This window comes from Podarcis muralis, chromosome 7 (genome assembly GCF_964188315.1).
Source record: "Podarcis muralis chromosome 7, rPodMur119.hap1.1, whole genome shotgun sequence".
NCBI classification, from domain to species: domain Eukaryota; kingdom Metazoa; phylum Chordata; class Lepidosauria; order Squamata; family Lacertidae; genus Podarcis; species Podarcis muralis.
The window spans coordinates 54,614,568-54,631,924 of NC_135661.1; the positions used below are offsets into that span (position 1 = coordinate 54,614,568).

General features: G+C 44.8%; 1 protein-coding gene across 1 annotated transcript in view; it reads left to right on the forward strand.

Moving 5' to 3' along the window:
- Nucleotides 1–788: 788 nt before the first annotated feature.
- The window catches only part of GPI (glucose-6-phosphate isomerase), a 30,334-nt gene continuing 13,765 nt past the window's right edge, over nt 789–17,357 (forward strand). Inside the window, exons 1-6 of the mRNA XM_028739370.2 lie at nt 789–1,022; nt 10,253–10,343; nt 11,559–11,627; nt 14,465–14,584; nt 15,676–15,759; nt 15,846–15,992. Of these exons, the coding sequence (XP_028595203.2) occupies nt 904–1,022; nt 10,253–10,343; nt 11,559–11,627; nt 14,465–14,584; nt 15,676–15,759; nt 15,846–15,992 (630 nt within the window). The 5' untranslated portion in view covers nt 789–903. The remainder of the gene's footprint in view (nt 1,023–10,252; nt 10,344–11,558; nt 11,628–14,464; nt 14,585–15,675; nt 15,760–15,845; nt 15,993–17,357) is intronic.

Consider the following 17,357-nt stretch of genomic DNA (forward strand, 5'->3'; position numbering starts at 1 on the left):
GAAGCTCAGGCTTGATGACCTGGGTCTGCACTAAGAGACAGCCAAGGTGGTCTCTGACCTCTTCAGCAGCCTGTTAGGGCCCCACCCTACCAGGACGGGGGGAAAGCGCCAGTAAGGCTGGGAGCATGTTTTTCGGGAGTCACAGCCTGGAAAATGCAGAATTTCAGCAGGAAATTTCAGGGCATGCACTGATTGGAAACGAAGGCGTGTGCCCACCCTAAAACCTTTCCCTAGTAGGAAGCGATCTCTAGTTCCTCTTTACTTAATACCTAGGAACCTGTGTGTTTTGTTGAAGACTGGAGCAGATTTGGCTAGGGGTGGGTGCGTAGCTGTAGAATGTGACTGTATGTATTTTTGTGTGCGTATTTTTGGAGCAACTCCTGCAGAGATGCTACCAGGCTGGTGGTCAAGCTTCCCCCTGCCCACCTGCTCCAACTACCCTGAAAATCACTGTTATTTTATTTTGTGTATATATGTGTGTGTGTGTGTGTGTGTGTTGCTCTTCAGACAAAACATCAGAGTGGTTTACAACACTTGTACCTAAAAACCATACGTTAAAAAGTTAAAATCAGAAATCAGCCACTGTGGAAGGATGTCTTCTGGACTGCCTGCGACTCCCCCCTTCCCCGCGGAGGCAGGCAGGCAGGTGGAGCTGCCCGGGTGGGCACTCCATCAGAGACGCGCCCGGCAGCCTCCTCTTCTCCCGAAGGCGGGGCCTCCTCGGCCGGCTCGCCACGGGGCGGAGCCTGCTGGGCAGGGGGCCGGTCCGCCCGCCCTCCGCGCCTCCTGCTCAAAAGCGCCTGCTCCGCCCGCCTCGCCTCCTCCTGCTCCGCCTCCGCTTCCCTCTCCGCGCCCGCATCTCCCGCTCGCTAAGCCGCCACCGCCGCTCCGCCACTCGGCATCATGGCTCTCTCCGCCGACGCCGCCTTCCAGAAACTGGCCGCCTGGCACAAGGCCCACGGCGCCCAGCTCGTCCTCCGACAGCTCTTCCAGGCCGACCCGGAGCGCTTCAGCAAGTTCAGGTCGGTCCCGCGAACGCGCACGCGGCGGGGCCCGACGGGCGGGCTGCTGCTGCTGCTCCTCTCTGGCCGCGCCGGGACTTGTCTCTCGACGGCCATCGCGGGGCAGGGGCACCTGCGATGGCCGGGCAGCTCCGTCTGCGAAGCGGCGGCTTGCAAGCGGGCCCCGAGTCGCAGGACGCGCTGCAAAAGCAGCTCCGGGCTCGCCTGATCTTCTGTAGCCCCGAGGCAGGACGGGCGCGCCGTCGGGGCCGCCCGCCTGCTTGCCCTTGACTCCTCCTTGCAACGCGCTACGTGCGGACAGGCACAGCCGCGGCTGCCGGCAGAGCGAGAGGGGCATTGTGGGCCGTTCGCGCGGGAGGCTTCTCTTGCTGAGTCACGGCGAGCCGCCTCGCCGCTTCCTCCACCAACCCCGGGGAGGCCAGGCCTAGGGGGGCACTGCCCCACCGACCTCGGCTAGCCCCCCCACGCACCTGCTTGCCCGGCTGCCTTTTTGCTTACTTAACAACCAGCCATAGGGCTGGCTTTGCCTGCCCCATTACTCCGCCTCAGAGGCGCCCGAATGGAGCTGAGCAAAGAGCAGGTTGGGGACAGAGTCTAGAATCGTTAAGTATTGGCACTTGCTGCTGGTCTCCCTAACTCCTGCCCCACGGCTCCAACCCCCATTATAATGCACGGAGGGGAAGTGGGGAACGGGACGTGTCATTCATTGCCCGTCGTCTGTGCTATAGCGTGACTCGTGCAACAGATTCATTCAGCGTCTCAAACGGCTCTCTACTCTGCACGTGGACCTTTCGGGTCTTTCTCACCTGCTCCAGATTGTTGCTCAGAATTGGGCTCCTCCACCTTTTCCATACTGAGGAGCCAGGAGCTGGAATGATGATGGATGACATTGAAGGGGAGTGGGGCTGGGGAAGCGATGAGCATTGCCATAAAAAAAATAATTCCAGGTTACAGCTATTATTTTGTCCAGCTCTCAATAATAAAAGATAGCTAAGAAATTTGGTTCTAAACAAATTGTGACAAATCACCTTAAGATTTTTTGGAGTGGCTCCGAAAGAATCCACTTTGTGATTTAGTAATTACTCGAAACTTAAGATCCTGCAGCGCCAGATTTTGCAGGTTGGTATGGAAAGAATAGAAACTGATTGGTGAACTACTTGGCTTCATTTCAAATTGTTATGTGTTTGACTTATGGGCAAAGTAAGTCGCCCCCCCCCCCCCCTTGAGCAATCAAGTCTTAGCCAGAAAAAGGCCTTCAGCCAGATAACCTCCTCTAGATCTTTTGGACTGCAACTCCCATCGGCCCCAGCCAGGACACCTATTTGATACCAGTGCTGATGTGGGTTGTAGTCCAAAACAGTTGGAAAGGGCGCCAGGTTGGGGAAGGCTGGCGTACTTGCTCTCTGACAATTTACTGAAAAGGGTTGGACTTGGGACCTTTTGCATAGGAAGCATGGGCTCTCCATTGCTGAGCTGTGGCTGGTGTAACAGAAGACGGCTGCAGCACACAACCAAGGTTGCTTCACAGTTTGTCCACAAATGAAGCCCCAATTAGGAGACTGATTCTGTCATGTGCAAAATAAATGCAAAGGGAAACTTAGCAATTGGGGTTTTTTTGGAGTTGGGGAGTGGGTTGAAAACCAGAGTCAGTTGCATTGCCATAGTTTCCAAGCAACTAGAATTATTTCTAGTTTCTATTTCCTCTTTAAAAACAGGGAGCAATTTCTTGTCCATTGTCACCTTGTTTCAGCTTCTTCTCCTTTATATACAGCACAATCCTATCTAAGCAGGCCCCATTACCAGGAAATGTTTTAGGATTGTGGCATTAATAATGCTACCTGTGTATAAGTGGCAGACCATTAGATGACATTTTGCACATTGTGGAATCTTCCCTAAGTTTAGCCATATGGCTAAAAACAGTGAAATGATCAGTAAATGTTTCCTCTTGAGGTTGAATTTCTGCCTTTATATCTTGAGGACTTGGCGATGATTGTGCTTTAAAATAGAAATTAAGTGGTGTGACTCCTGGTTTCCATCTGATTGCTGTCTATTCCTGACATAGAGCATATATGAGTGCCTCATCTTTCTCTAATGTGGAAATTTTGCCTCCTTATCTGAGGGCACTTCCAGACGCCCTGTATTCAGGTGGGATTCAGTCGCATCCTGGCAAATATCTGGTTGTGGAAATAAAGCTGATTTGGAGCTTCTGCACAACAAATAAGGGACTTCTTGCTATAAGAAAAGTGCGGAATGACACTTGTATTAACATCGTTGTCCAGCCTCCTTCAGACAAATCCACAAATGACCCACATTGTCTGATGCCCCTGCAAATATGGAAGGCAGCTCAATAAACAGGTCATCTGTGACCCCAGCAGCATCCAGAGGTCATGTTCCTTATTTTATAGCATATGGGAGGGGAGCCTGGTGCTCTTTCCCGCTTTCCCTTTCAGCTCTATGTGCTTCTGAAGGATCAGCCAAATTTTACTGGATCTGACATTTACCCAGATCCTTTGAAAAAGCAAAGACTGTGTCTGTGTGCGCGCACTTTGTTTGTTTGTTTAATAATTTTTGTTGGAGTTTTCAGTGCAAACAAGAAAAGCTATAAAGAATGAAATACAAAGGCAGATTAAAAAGGCAAATAAAATCAGCACATAGAGGAATATTCCCAGCCCCAGAGGTTCCATATTTCATAGCAATTAATTGAAGTAGATGACTTCTCCACTCCATAAACAAAGAGGAACGAGGCTCAAACATCATAGTGCTAATGTACATTGAAGTATAAAAGGCAAATAAGGTTTATCTCTGTCTACCCCTTGATTTATCGGTGACACTCTTAGTCACAAGTACTATATTAGTAACACCAGTATAGATGGCCCTCCGTATATGCACATGCTTTTTGTCTCTCTGTGGGGAGGCTGATCCAGGTGAGGAGGGTGAAAATTGATGGAAGGGTGTGGGGTCAGTGGCGCTTGCTCAAAAAGCCAAATGTGCCCACAGGCCTAAGAAGGTAGGAGACTCAGGATCTAGATGAAGAGGCCTGGTTAAATGAGCCTTATGCCTCTGAATGGCTAGCCCTATCATCACCTAAGGATGCTTCACACATGACTGGCTGCATGGATATTTCTGTGCTGTTTGAAATCACATTTACACCATTGCTTGCTTTTCTCCACACGTGGATGCACTGAAATACATGGGTCTGCATTGGTGTCACAGATGTACATATCATGCATGTGATAACTGGTATCTTATCCACTTCCTGCCATTGACCTTTACCTCCCGGCCTTCATAATATAAGGCTTTTGTAACTTAAAGCATCATCACTTCATCTCTCACACATGAGGCAGCTTTCATTTTAAACTTTTGTAAAACCTTAGCAGTAAAATGACATGCAAAGCAATATCTTGGTTACCCTGAGTGTGTTCATAATAAGTTTCATAAGGCTGCAATTTGTTGCAAGAGTTACCTAACAGCTTAAAGAGAAAGACCTTTGGGTGGGTTTTACAGTTGCATCAAAACGTTTACCTCCTACTGGTCGTTAGACATGGGTAATTTTCTGATCTATACTGTTCTGTGAAACATAGTTTATTACATTCATTTCCCTCTTTCTTCTTCTAGGAAGCTTAAGGTGTACAATATACCGGTAGTTCTCCCCTCCATTTCATCCTCTCAGCAACTCTGTGGAGTAGATTAGGGACTGAGAGTCAGTGACAGACCCAAGGTCACTCAGTGAGGTTCAGGACTCAGCAGGGCTTTGAACTCTAGCCTCCCAGGTAGTCCAGTACTCATAACCACAATCTGGGAATGTGCAATCCCATTCAAGGAAAATTTTGGGAACCACTGAACTGGCGCAGTTTACTTAAAAATAATGGAAGGAAATAATTTCTTTCTAATGGCTGGTTGATTTTTCCCAGGTTCACCAATACAGGGAACCTTTTGTTTAGTGGCCTGACTCCATTCCATTTCGTTCAGAGCACCTGAAGAGCAGATAGCGGGCAGACTGGCCATTATTCCTCCTATTGTAGCGTTCCCTGCAAAGTGAACACGTCTGAGCATCAGATCAATTTTTGATCTCTCATGAGACTGTTCTAAAGAAAGAGCCAACCCACCCAGTGCCCCACATTGTTTCCTAATGCCTGCTTAACTGTAGCTAGAAGGTTTGATTTCAGATGAGTTTCTTCATCTGTAAAATGGAAATATGGGTGATTTTATGTGCCTCAGTTTTGCCGAGAGTAAGGAACTGTGATTGGGGTGGAGTCTTGTGGAAATTTTTTGAATCATCGTGAAATTTTCTGCTGCAATAAATTAGTAGCAATCTAATGTAACATGTTATTCAGCTGACTTTTTGTGCATGCCATATAACTTCTCTAGGTGCCAAAAGTAGTTAACAAAAATGCTTGATGAGGGACAAAACTCAATAAAGTGGACTTGGTGTTGCCTAAATGTTACACGTCAACAAAGTCAAAAACATTTATTTTTATTTTTAGGGGGGTTGTATATATTTTAAGGCAGGACAAAATGTGTAATTTACCTTTATTTAGATCTAAAAAAAAAAGGGGGGGGGACTGTAGGAATCTAGTAGCCCGTGATTCTGTGCCAAAAGAACACAAGAAGAGCCCTGGCAGGATCAGGCCAATGGCCCATCTAGTCCAGCATCCCGTTCTCACAGTGGCCACTGAGATGTTGGTGGGAAACTCTCAAGAACAAGAGCATTCTCCCCTCCTGCAGTTTCCAGCAAGCGGTGTTCAGAAGCATTACTGCCTCTGATTGTGTAGGCAGAGCATGTCCATCAGGTTTACTAGCCCTTGGTAGCCTTGTAGTTGCCACTGGCTTGTTTTCTGCATGGGGTGAGGAGACTATAGCTATTTCCTGCAGACAAGCAGATGGGTGGTGAATTGCAATGGATTTAATCAGGTAACTGTTTGGTACCTGTTGGAAGCTTGAGTGCCCAATGTGTATCAGTCCATGTTGTGTGAGTGCTACATTCTGAGACAACCGTGGAGGCATTTCTCTCTTGCGAATTCTGGGGCCTTGTGTGCAATAATCCTGTTCATTGAAAGGTAGCAGGTGGGTCATGTCCCCCTTCCTGCCCATCCCAGTATTAAGATCACCTGGTTGCCTGGCTGGTTGCCCAGATTCTTGCAAAGACTAGATGGAGCTTTGTCTGGTCTGGAAGGGATCTGTGCTCTTGGGCGAGGTGGGCATTCATGGGATCTCTTAATGCAGATTTGTTATGTTAAAGAGGCTTTGAGTATGCATTCTTCCTTTTCAACTGTCACAACGCATCAGTGCACCGTTGGGATGATAGTAAAAATAGACTCTGCAAGGCTGAAATGAGCCCAGCCCTGGAATTATTCTCAACTGCCTCCAGGGTGTGTGGTGTTTTTGGGGAACCAATAAAATGCTGCTGAACATCATGCAAGAAGCTGGGCTGCTAGAGTGATATTGGTGGCTAGCTGAGCTAGAAGCTTGCCTAGAAGCTGGAAAAGCTTTATAGGATGCCCTGTCTTCAAGCCACCTTCTGCACCATTTGAGGCTTATATAGAGCAGTTGATACATTCTGGAATAATTGAAAAATAAACCAAAACAGTTTAATCTTCAAACCACACTGAACTGCTATCCCTTCTGGTGACCCATTAGTGCCAGTATAGGGCTTTGTTTTAAGTCTGCTGCCTTCCCTAACCTGGTGGCCACCAAATGTTCAACATCCCAGCCATGATGGGAATTGTAATCCAAAACATCTGGAGGGCACTACGTTAGGGAAGGATGGTTTGAGTCATGTCAACCTGCTGGTATTTCACATAATTTGTTACACCACTTAAAGAAACCTCCAAAGCTGTTTGCAACAAGAATAAAACAATAAAATAAGTAAAAATGTAAAAACAGTTACTGTTGAAAAATAATTTAAATCCACAAGAAGCTAAAAGTAGATTCAAGCACATGTTAACATTCTAAATATCTGGGTAGGCTTGTCTAAACAAAGTGCGAAGCTGGCACACTAAAAGATTGATTTCCTCTTATATTCCACCTGTAGTTTACTTTTCTTAGCTGTGTTTGCATGCAGAACACACACACACACCTTAGGCGTCTCAAAGGCCTTGTTTGATATTCTAGCCTTTCTCTGCTTGCTTAAACTCATTGAAAAGCTAAGTCCCCATGGCCTGCCTTCAGGAAACAGCAACTACTGAAATGGCCTTACTCTTAATGGATACTAGTCTACAGAGAAAGCTTTTGGAGCAGGGACTTCCCAGAGCAACCTTCGTGCAGAGAGTGTGTTATGTTCCCCTGTCCCCAAACCCCATTTGCTCAAAATCAAAAATTTGTTTCTTGTTGGGTCTTGTTTCTTTCCTATTTTGGACTTGCATTTAGTGGTTCACCAGAGGTAGGCCAGCATGATGGTGCTCTAGTTTTAGACAGAGACCATTTTCAATGTGCTGCTTCTCTTTTTCAGCATAGCAAGGATGTCCTAACAAAACGAAATTAATTGCACTTCCCTTTTCCTACCATCTATTGCAGCCTTTCTAGATGGCTGTCATGAACTTTTAGCTGTTGACAGATGTGACCAGCTAAGCCGCCCTTGGGATTAGATACCACTGATTGTGGCTTCATACATGGCATGCTTTTCTCTACTTTTTAACCCTCGTTCATCGTCTGTGTTGCACTCCTCAGAACAGAACACTGAAAACTTCACTATTCCACTATATGTGGGCAGTTCAGAATTCATCTTTCCACTGAATTGATTGATGTCTGATTTTTAATTATTTTTGTTTTTAATTGTTTTTATTGTATGGCTTTATGTGTTATTGTAAACTGCTTGTTAAAATACAATTTTACAATTTTTATTGTAAACCACTTACATGCTATTGTTCTGTGAAATAGCGTGTGTGTGTGTATGTATATAAAGAAATAAAAAAAATAGACTATCACTTTAGACTGCAGGTGGAACTCATTTTTTTAAAAAAACGCTCTGTGGTATGTAAACATTTTACTATAAATGCTAGAAAAATATTACAGGTTCCTAAGCACCAGGCTCAAGAGCATCATTTCTTGTACTGGGTCAGACACAGTCGGTCTAGCCTAGTCCTGTTAACTGATTGGCAGTAGCAGGCATGGCATTCTACCTTTTTAGATAGGGGTAGGCAGAAGGTAGATCTCTGGCTGTTTTGGTATAGGCTTTCTGACTCCCAATTGTTTAGCAGTAGCAACCACAAACCAATATTCCCCCACCTAAATCAGGCTGTTGACATAAATACAGCTAACCAGGATTAGACTGTTGTGTGGAACGGCTGAACAAGTTCAGAAAAGGAATTCCTAAGTTCAGAACGTGCTTATTTAATTCTAACAGTGTGCCCTTTTGCATGTGACTCTGGTTGATAGATCTTGGGCATTTTAATAAACTAGTAGATCCAACTAGCCTGGCATCTGGCTGTGTGTGTGTGTGTGTGTGTCCAAATGTCTGACATACAGCCTTACTCTAGTAACTTCTGCCACTGCTGCACACAACTCTGAAATAAGTTGTGCAGCTCCATTCATTTCAGTGCAAACTCTGCAGAACTGAGATGGAGCTAAATAGTGGGTTTTGAGCCCCATTAAAAGTGGCATGTGGGAGAAGGGACATGATCCACTGGGAAGCTGAAATAGGGCTTGTGAAAGAGGATGAACAGAAAGTTCTGTTCCGAGTGTGTGTCTAGGGGTGTGTGCCATTTGGACTTTTTTAGCTTGGTGTGGCAGAATCTTTCACTTCTCCTAGGCTGTGTGTGTGTGTGTAGGAAATTCCTGCAGTGGGTTGTGGCCCATATCTGAATGCACCTTAAAGGTGTTTCTTACTTTCCCTCAAATCGTGGCGACAAGGGTTCTGGTCAGATCAGGGGAGGCAAAATATACACAAGAACTTGGCCCAACTCTGTGCTTCTGTGGACTCATGGTTGCTGCCTGCGTGACTCATCTCTTTCCACCTGAGTAGCTGCTCTGTATATTCTTGGATGCTGCATTGAAGGATGGGCGCTCAAGCAGAAGGTGCTCTGTCAAGGGAGGCTTCAGAAAATGTCTTGGAGGTTCTGCAAAGTCAGCTGTGGAAATAAAAGTGGGGCACCCTCTCCCTACCTGTGTTCCTGAATGGCCAGTGTCTTGTTTCCAGCCTGCCCCACTGAGAGTCAACTTTGCATTTTCTTAATTAGCAATTCCTTCCCACCTCTGTATTGCAGCAATCCAAGCCTAGTGTCAGAATGTGGGTTGTAGCCATTGCCATTGGTGTTTTCCTGAGCTCTCTGGCTAGCTTTGAACACTGTAAATCTGCAAATGTGTGTACACTGTGGGAAGGGATAGCTCTCTTATATTACTCTGAACTCTCTCCATCCTCTGATGCAGAACAGGCATGTTTAGGCTGGCTGGCTAGCTAAGCCCACATATTTTGGAGACAGTTGAGGATTAGATTATACAACTCCCAAATAGGATTAGCATGTAAATAAGCAGAAGGGATGAACTCTTCTTTTTCCATGAATTACCTTTGCCTTAAAAATAAAAACCCTACTATTCCACATGCTTCCTTCAAAAATCATTATTTACTTTATTAATTTATATCGGCCCTTTCTCCCAGTGCAGGGCCCAAGGTAGCTCACAGCATAAATAATAAAAGATGCAACTAAAAACCACACAAAATAAATAGTAAAAAGCAATTAAATCCATTGCCCTATTAAAAATATTCATGCATGTTTCTGTGCTGCGATTAGCATTAGATGTGACTCTTCCCCTGGGTGGGTGCGTTGATAAAAATAATCTTTTGGGAGGGGCACACACTACAGTTGCAGCTCCAAAGTCCAGAGTTGGACAATACTTTTATTAGGAACAACCAAAGTGTCACGAAATAGTGGCAAGCTTTTGAGTTTTTCGGAACTCTTATTCAGGGAAGATGTTACAGAAGCAGAAAGTGGAAAGAGAGGAGAAAAGGTGCAAAAATTATGCTGGAACAAGCAGACTCTGTCGCAAAGTGGAGACTGCAGGCTGATGCCACACTTGATTTTACCCAGAAGCCCAAGAAGTGAGCTGAGGAAGTCTCTTGGTGCTCTTTGCCTTGGATGTTTATCATTCTCTTGTGACCTGGGGCATGTGAATACAAACAAGCAATGTTGGCTAATATCCAGTAAATCTTGTTTTTTAAAGTCACCCATGTGGTGGTGCAGTGTTTCTGAAAATGTTCACATAACATGATGGCTTGCTTTTAATTCTTTTGGCAGCTTGACCTTGAAGAGTGACCATGGGGATATCTTGGTGGACTATTCAAAGAACTTGGTTACAGAGGAAGTGATGAAGATGCTGATAGAACTGGTAATTCACCTAATAATAATAATAATAATAATAATTAATAAATTTATTATTTGTACCCCGCCCATCTGGCTGGGTTTCCCCAGCCACTCTGGGCGGCTTCCAACAAAGAATCCTATTTATTTAGAGCTTGAACACGAATCCTATTTATTTAGAGCTTCTGGTTACAGAAAGTCCAAAGCTGTTTACAGCAGTGAAGCTGATACAGTAATATAATGTATTGTGAAAAACAAAATCTCGTTATTGCCCTAACCAAGAACATTAAAACTGGGTATGCAAATAAATATGTTTTTAATAATCAGGAAAAGCGTAGTGCAGCTGGTAGTCTGCCACTTTCAATGTACATGAAGCTTTACAGAACACCTGAAGCAAACCAAGCTCCAGAACAACAGTGGACTCATGCCCACAAATGTCTGTCGGTACAAGATAGTGTTTGTGAGCAAAGGGGTATTTCCAATTTCACATCATGGCCTTGGTTTGCTGTGGTTTCATAAAGCCCAGGATCTCCCTGCATGCTTACACAGAGCCCAGCTGCCCTGACAACAAATGTAAGGGGCAACCGTCTTGTCCCTGTGCTTGAAAACTGCAGTCCAGTTCGACGGGGGGCTTCACCAAAAGTTATACCAAAGCTAGTGCCCTCCAAATGCTTAGAATATCTGCTCCCATTAGCCCAGGCTTAACCAGTACTGATGGAAGGTGTAGTTCAAAAACATTTGGAGGGTTCCAGGTTGGTGAAGGTGATTTGAAGCAACCTGGGCAAGCTTCCAGGGGCCACGTGCTAGGGGTGGGCTGGGCCAGGGGCGGGGAGGAATGGCAGAGCAGCGAGTGTTTTTACACTTGTATAGACTACTTTGTACACACATTCACACACCCCTTTCTAGCTTCCATTCAAGTAATCCAAGAGGGCATCAACAGAGTTGGAAGGACACATTCCAGACTTGAACTTGGGGGGTGGGAGGAGCTGGGCTAGTAAGTGGTGTGGCTGTGATACAATTCAGGGGGCCTGGAGGGCCACATTTAGTCCTGGGGCTGAGGCTCTCCATTCCTGATTTAGAGGATCTTTTAGGAACAGGCAGAGAAGAATGACATTGTGTGTGTGTAAAAGGAAGCTACTGGCATACTGGAGGGGGTTAGCGAGGGAGGGGTCATCTCTTATGTGACTGCTGGATTTGGAAAGCTGATAGTCGTATTTACTAAAAGGTCAACTTTTACTTTCAGGCAAAATCAAGGGGCGTTGAGAAAGCAAGGGAGCAAATGTTCACTGGAGAAAAGATCAACTTCACTGAGGTATACCTACTTTTTATTTTTGTCTGTGGGTTCCTGCTCAGTAACAGGGAGGGGGTGTTTCCAGCACACAAAGCAGGGCTTCAAACAGCTGTATAGGGTTTCTGGAAAATAGTGTGTGTGTGTGTGAGAGAGAACCAGAGTCAGAGAGTGTGTGCTGGGGTTTTTGTGGTTTGCGGGGGGTGGGGGGGGTATAAAGGCAATGATCTGGCCACCATTCTCTAGATATTTTGCTATGTAGTCCAAGGATTAAATATTAGACTGGTTTTCAGTTGCCAGATTCATGAATAAATTGTATAGCTTTTCCAATATATCTAGTTTGTTTTTGTGTTAAAGGTTTTTTTAAACTTCACATGAAGCTAAATGTGTGAATAGTCTCATTCTGTCAAAAAGTGTATTGCATCTCTATGGGGACATGCCTCTTCTATGATCTTGAACTGGTTTCATATCTTTCCCCCTTTCTGGGCTTATGGTAGCCTTATAGTTGTTACAGATCAAGCTGACCTGATGTGAACAGGATGTGAAATGAACCAGGAAGTTCCCTATGGATCTCTGTCTTTGCTGATTGACCTTGGAGAAACCTCCTTTCTGACAGTCCCGCCACCACCTCCATGTGGATCTAAAATCCACAATATAATGCAGAGCTTGATAGAAGGATTGCTATCTCAGTAATTCCTGAATCAGCTCTGTATTTTATTGGTTATAATATAATAACCCATAACATGAAGCGTGTTGCATACTGGGCACGAAGTATTATTCTCAACACACATTCTTTGCCACTGCAAAGCAGAAATGCCGCAAGTTTTTGTTGGAATTTTACGATTGCTTCACATTAAATGTTAAGGAACTTCTCTGAGATGTGTCAAGTGTGTAGAAGCCACTTCCTCTTCGTGGCAACTGAAACTCCCCTCTGTGGTTTTGGTGTTCATTATTTTGGTGCACAATGCTATCTGAAGGATGTTTTGGTGCACAATGCTATCTGAAGGATGAAGGCCTCTGTTGTGTACCAAGTTTACCAGAAGCCCCTTCGCATGTCCATTTGCCCTGTGACACGCAGAACGCAAAAGTGAGGGGCATCCTGCCATTTTCCTCAGTGGCACCCAAGTAGTGCGTGTCATCGGGTGGAAAGAAAGGAGTGTTTTGTTTGTTGTTTTTTGCAACGCTATTGGCCGTTTCTGCTTTTGTTGCTCTTCTGGAGCTGTTGCTACAACAGAAAATTCCCGTGTTGGTAAATTGTGGTGATGTGTGTGTGTTTAATAGATTTCTTTTTCATGTATTTGTAAGCTGCTGCAGGGACTTCTGTGGTTGGGGGTGCAGTATACACATAACAAGTAAATCCTGCACCATCCACACACAGGGAACAGTGCAGGGGGGCTACCCACAGGGCTTGAGTGTAACTTGGTCCTCCGTGCCACTGCTGTGCCAGAGTGCTTTCCAGCATCACTCTTCCTGTCTTCCCTGCCCCCAGGTGGCAGAATAAATTCCTTCCCTAAGCTGGCCCTTAAGAGCATCAGAAGAGCCTGCAGCTGGATCAGGCCAGTGGTTCATCTAGCCCTGTGGCTGGACCATCTAGCCAAGCAACCTTGATTTCTTGTGTGTCCCTTCCTGTGGGTAGGGGGCTGCCATCACTTCCTCCCTCTCTGTCTGCTGTTGTTGAACATCAGATTGTTATAAATAAGTTTGTCGTTGCTGTTTAGTAATAAGCCCCAGCTTAACGGCCTACCTGTGTTAGGGCACGCTACCCATCTCATCCCACTAATTGAACATACATTCAAAGAAGCGGGTTTTGTATTCGAAATCACATACTTCCCAGACTCTGTAGTTTCTTTGAAAAGCAATACAAATAAAGAATTGTAGGAAGTAAACATGCAAGCCTCTGTCATAATTTTTGACCTTTAACAATAATTTCTACAGCCTGTTTCTTGCTCCCGTCATTTGCCAAATTGATTCTTGGCTGTTTAAAAATGTCTGTTTCCCTCACCCCTACTTCTGCCCAGTGAAGCCTTTTTGGAAACCCCAGACTACACTCTAGTCTGTGGCATCTGACCCAGTTGTGGTTGTTACTGCTTATTTTAGTTTTTACACACACACACACACACACACACACACACACACACACACACACTATTAAAAAAAGATCATTTATATCACCTGTATATTATTTGCATGTTTTATAGTACTTGATTTTTCATTATTTTACGGTTTTCAACTCCTTACTGTGAAACTGCTTTGAGAGATATAAAACAAGTGAATGCACAATGTGTTTGAGTGGCTGAGTGAAGGACAGCAGGGTCTTATTGGTTCCAAAGGCAATCAGCAACTAGTGGTCCCATTTCCTTCTCCTTCCTGGCTGCTGCAATCTAAATTCCTCTGGTCCTCTTGGCCCAAGCACCTTTTGGTTTAGAAAAGAGACTCAATGCCCAGCATCCTTTGCCTGGGCGGCTCATATGTGCCACCAAACAGTACGTGTAAAGTTTCTGGAAACTGCAGGAGGGGAGAGTGTCCTTGTGCTTGGGTCTAGTTTGTGGGTTTCCCATAATGAGCATCTGGTTGGTCACTCTGAGAACAGGATGCTGGACTAGATGGGCCACTGGCCTGATCCAGTAGCCAGACTCTTATGGTCATTGCAGAGTTCCCATTCACTGTGGTCTACTGGAAGAAGCAGTTCCTAGTGGGTTGTGTCCCAAACTATAGAAGAAAACCAGCAGAAAGAGAACGGAAAATAGTTTGTCTTGCTCCTTCAGATCAGTGCCAATCAGTTCTGCTGAGATTCTTGGTTTTGGTAAGTAATTGTTGCTTGGCACTATCCATAACTGTCTTGTCCTCTCTTCTCGTTTTAGAACCGAGCTGTGCTCCATATTGCTTTGCGGAATCGCTCAAATACTCCAATATTAGTTGATGGCAAAGATGTAGTCCCAGAAGTGAACAAAGTTTTGGAGAAAATGAAGAATTTCTGCCAGGTATTTGCTGGTTGTGCTCTGTGGATAAGGCAGGTTTAATGTTGGCTGTCATGCGGACTAGTAGTCCCTCAGCTGTTTACATATTTCTGTTGGAACAAATCAATGTTTATTGTATAGCAAAAATATTGTCTTCTATATAACGTATATTTAGTTGTATATACTATATAACAGTGCTCTTCACTCTTGGTTCCCCAGCTGTTTTTGGATCCCAACTCCCATGATCCCTGAACATTGGATGGCCTATGGGAATGATGGGAGCTGTAGTACTGTCCTAAATAGCCCAGTTCTCTCTCTCTGCAAAATATTCCTTGCTGTAGACTTTTTGGCATGCTCTGTAGGGTTGAGAGAACAACTTTTTTTATATAGATTCTAGTAATGTAGCAACCCATCGTCATATATACACAGACTCCATAGACTTAAATAATAAAGGATTTATGAGATCACAGTCCATATAACTGGGCATCGTATTCAGGAATGTGATCAGCGTTTCTGATCATCTGTTCCCCTCCAGATGTTTTGGATTACAACTTCCATGAACCCTAGCCAACACTGCTTTGTAGTCCAAAACATCTGGAGGGGACCAAGGTTGGAAAACGCCACTTTAAATAGAATTGGATGCTGTGCTATTTTTTATTTATTACAGTTACTTATATGCTGCCTTCTAGGGTACAATTCCTTCCAAGGCAGAAAACAAGTAGTATTAAATTTAATTTTTTAACTTTAAACAAACAATATTAACTTATTAAAAAGTCACCCGGCTCCTTCCCACAGGGCAGTTGGTAGATGGCCTGGTAAGTGGGAGAGGAATAACCCAGCTGACGCAGGTCGCAAGATGGTCTTCACCTGTTCCCCTCTCTCCTGGAATCCTCCCCACTAAACTAAGCAAGTGTCCCACCAAGCAATTGAAATCTAACACCCAGTTCCTAACCATGTGTCCACACAGTAACCCTGTGTGGTAGGTTAGGCTGAGAGGCAACGATTGTTCCATCTTCATGGCTGAGTGGGGATTTAGTCTCCCAGGTCCTAGTCCTACATTGTAACCACTGGAATTACTGGAAAGCACTGTATAAAGGCTGTCTTTGTACTTGCAGAAAGTTCGCAGCGGTGACTGGAAAGGCTACACGGGAAAAGCCATCACTGATGTGGTCAACGTTGGCATTGGCGGATCAGATTTGGTGAGCTGTTCTGCTGCGTGACTTCTCTTTGCAAAGGAAGCACTTGGTCTAAATGTTTAGCTGCTCTGACAGCCCTTTGTCTTTAGGGCCCCCTCATGGTGACAGAAGCCCTCAAGCCATATTCCAAGGGCGGTCCTCGTGTTTGGTTTGTCTCCAACATCGACGGTACCCACATGGCCAAAACCTTGGCTGAGCTGAACCCCGAGACTACACTCTTCATCATTGCATCCAAGGTACGTTGCAAGTCCTTTAATCCATCAGCAGCTCATGCTAAGTAGAGGATTAAATATGCAAAGGTGACCTCTCTAGACCAGGCTTACCCCAGTCTGCCCTAGCATCATATGGCCTGGGGTTGATGGTAATCGTTGTCAAATTGTGGGCACCAGGTTGGGAAGGCTGCTGCACATTGCCTTTGCTCATGCCAGCCTTGGTGACTAGGCAGGGGAGCAGGTTGCCCTTGGTTTATTGAAGTATTTGTTAGCCAGTAGCTTTAGTTAAGCCTGCTGGCTTTGGGCTTAGCTGAACTAGGAGAAAAATGCGATAGATGATGCACTGATTTTTCAGACGCTTGGCTTTTTATGCAAGCTGTACTTTGCTAGGGTTCCCCAGTATTTTATCTGAGAAACCATAGAGTTGGAAGGGACCCAAAGGGTCATGCAGTCCAACCCCCTGCAGTGCAAGAAAAGGCAGGCAAGAGTTTAGGAAGCTTAGGTGGGAAGAGAACTTCAACCTATAGGCTTTGTTTTGTGAATTGGAACTCCCCAGTTCCTCTGAATTTTGTTGTATGTTTATGCAATGGTTTATGTTTAATAATTTTTTTGATGCATTTAATATTGTGGGTTTTAGGTTTTTATGCACACTACCCTGAAATCGGCTTTTGGGTAAAAGTGTGGTATAAGAATTATTGAAAAAGAAATAAATCCAGGTTTCCTGCCTGAATGCTGTTGAGAAGACTAGCATCTCATGGCTCTCATTTGCCTGGATGCCTTTAGACAATTGGTTAGGTTTGGAAAGGGATGAATAGCATTTTTTTAAAAAGCTTGCTTTATAAACTAGTCTTTTGTTATATAATGAAAGAATTTTTTGGAGATGGATGGGAGAGGAGGAGGACGTGATGTTGGTCCTTAAAGCTACATTTTAATGGTTGAATAAACTCCAATAGAGCAGGGTGATACTGACGGAACTGCATGACTGGCCATGTCAACGTGTTTCATAAAGAGGGAAATATTTTTTTGCTGATGAGCAAATTGGGACTGTCTGGAAAATCAAGGGGAACAAAGGGCCCCATGTTTAGATCCACAGCAGATCAGTCAGAGCAATTATTGGCTTGAGTGATTTCAAATCTTCCTGCAAGTTTAAAATTAGCAATCATAAGAAGGGCCCCATCAATCTGAATGTTCTCCAGTGCATGCCCTCATTGTAATGAATGGGGCTTGCACAGGTCGTTGTCCTGATGGCTATTACCCAAAGTGTGTGAGAGTTCTAAATGACTTTTAAATTCTCAAAAGGTAGTCATTAGGATTGTGTGTGCTGCAATTTTGAGGGGAAAGTGCAGATGTGATGGAATTCAGCTTCTTGAGAACATTAAGTAAAAAAGG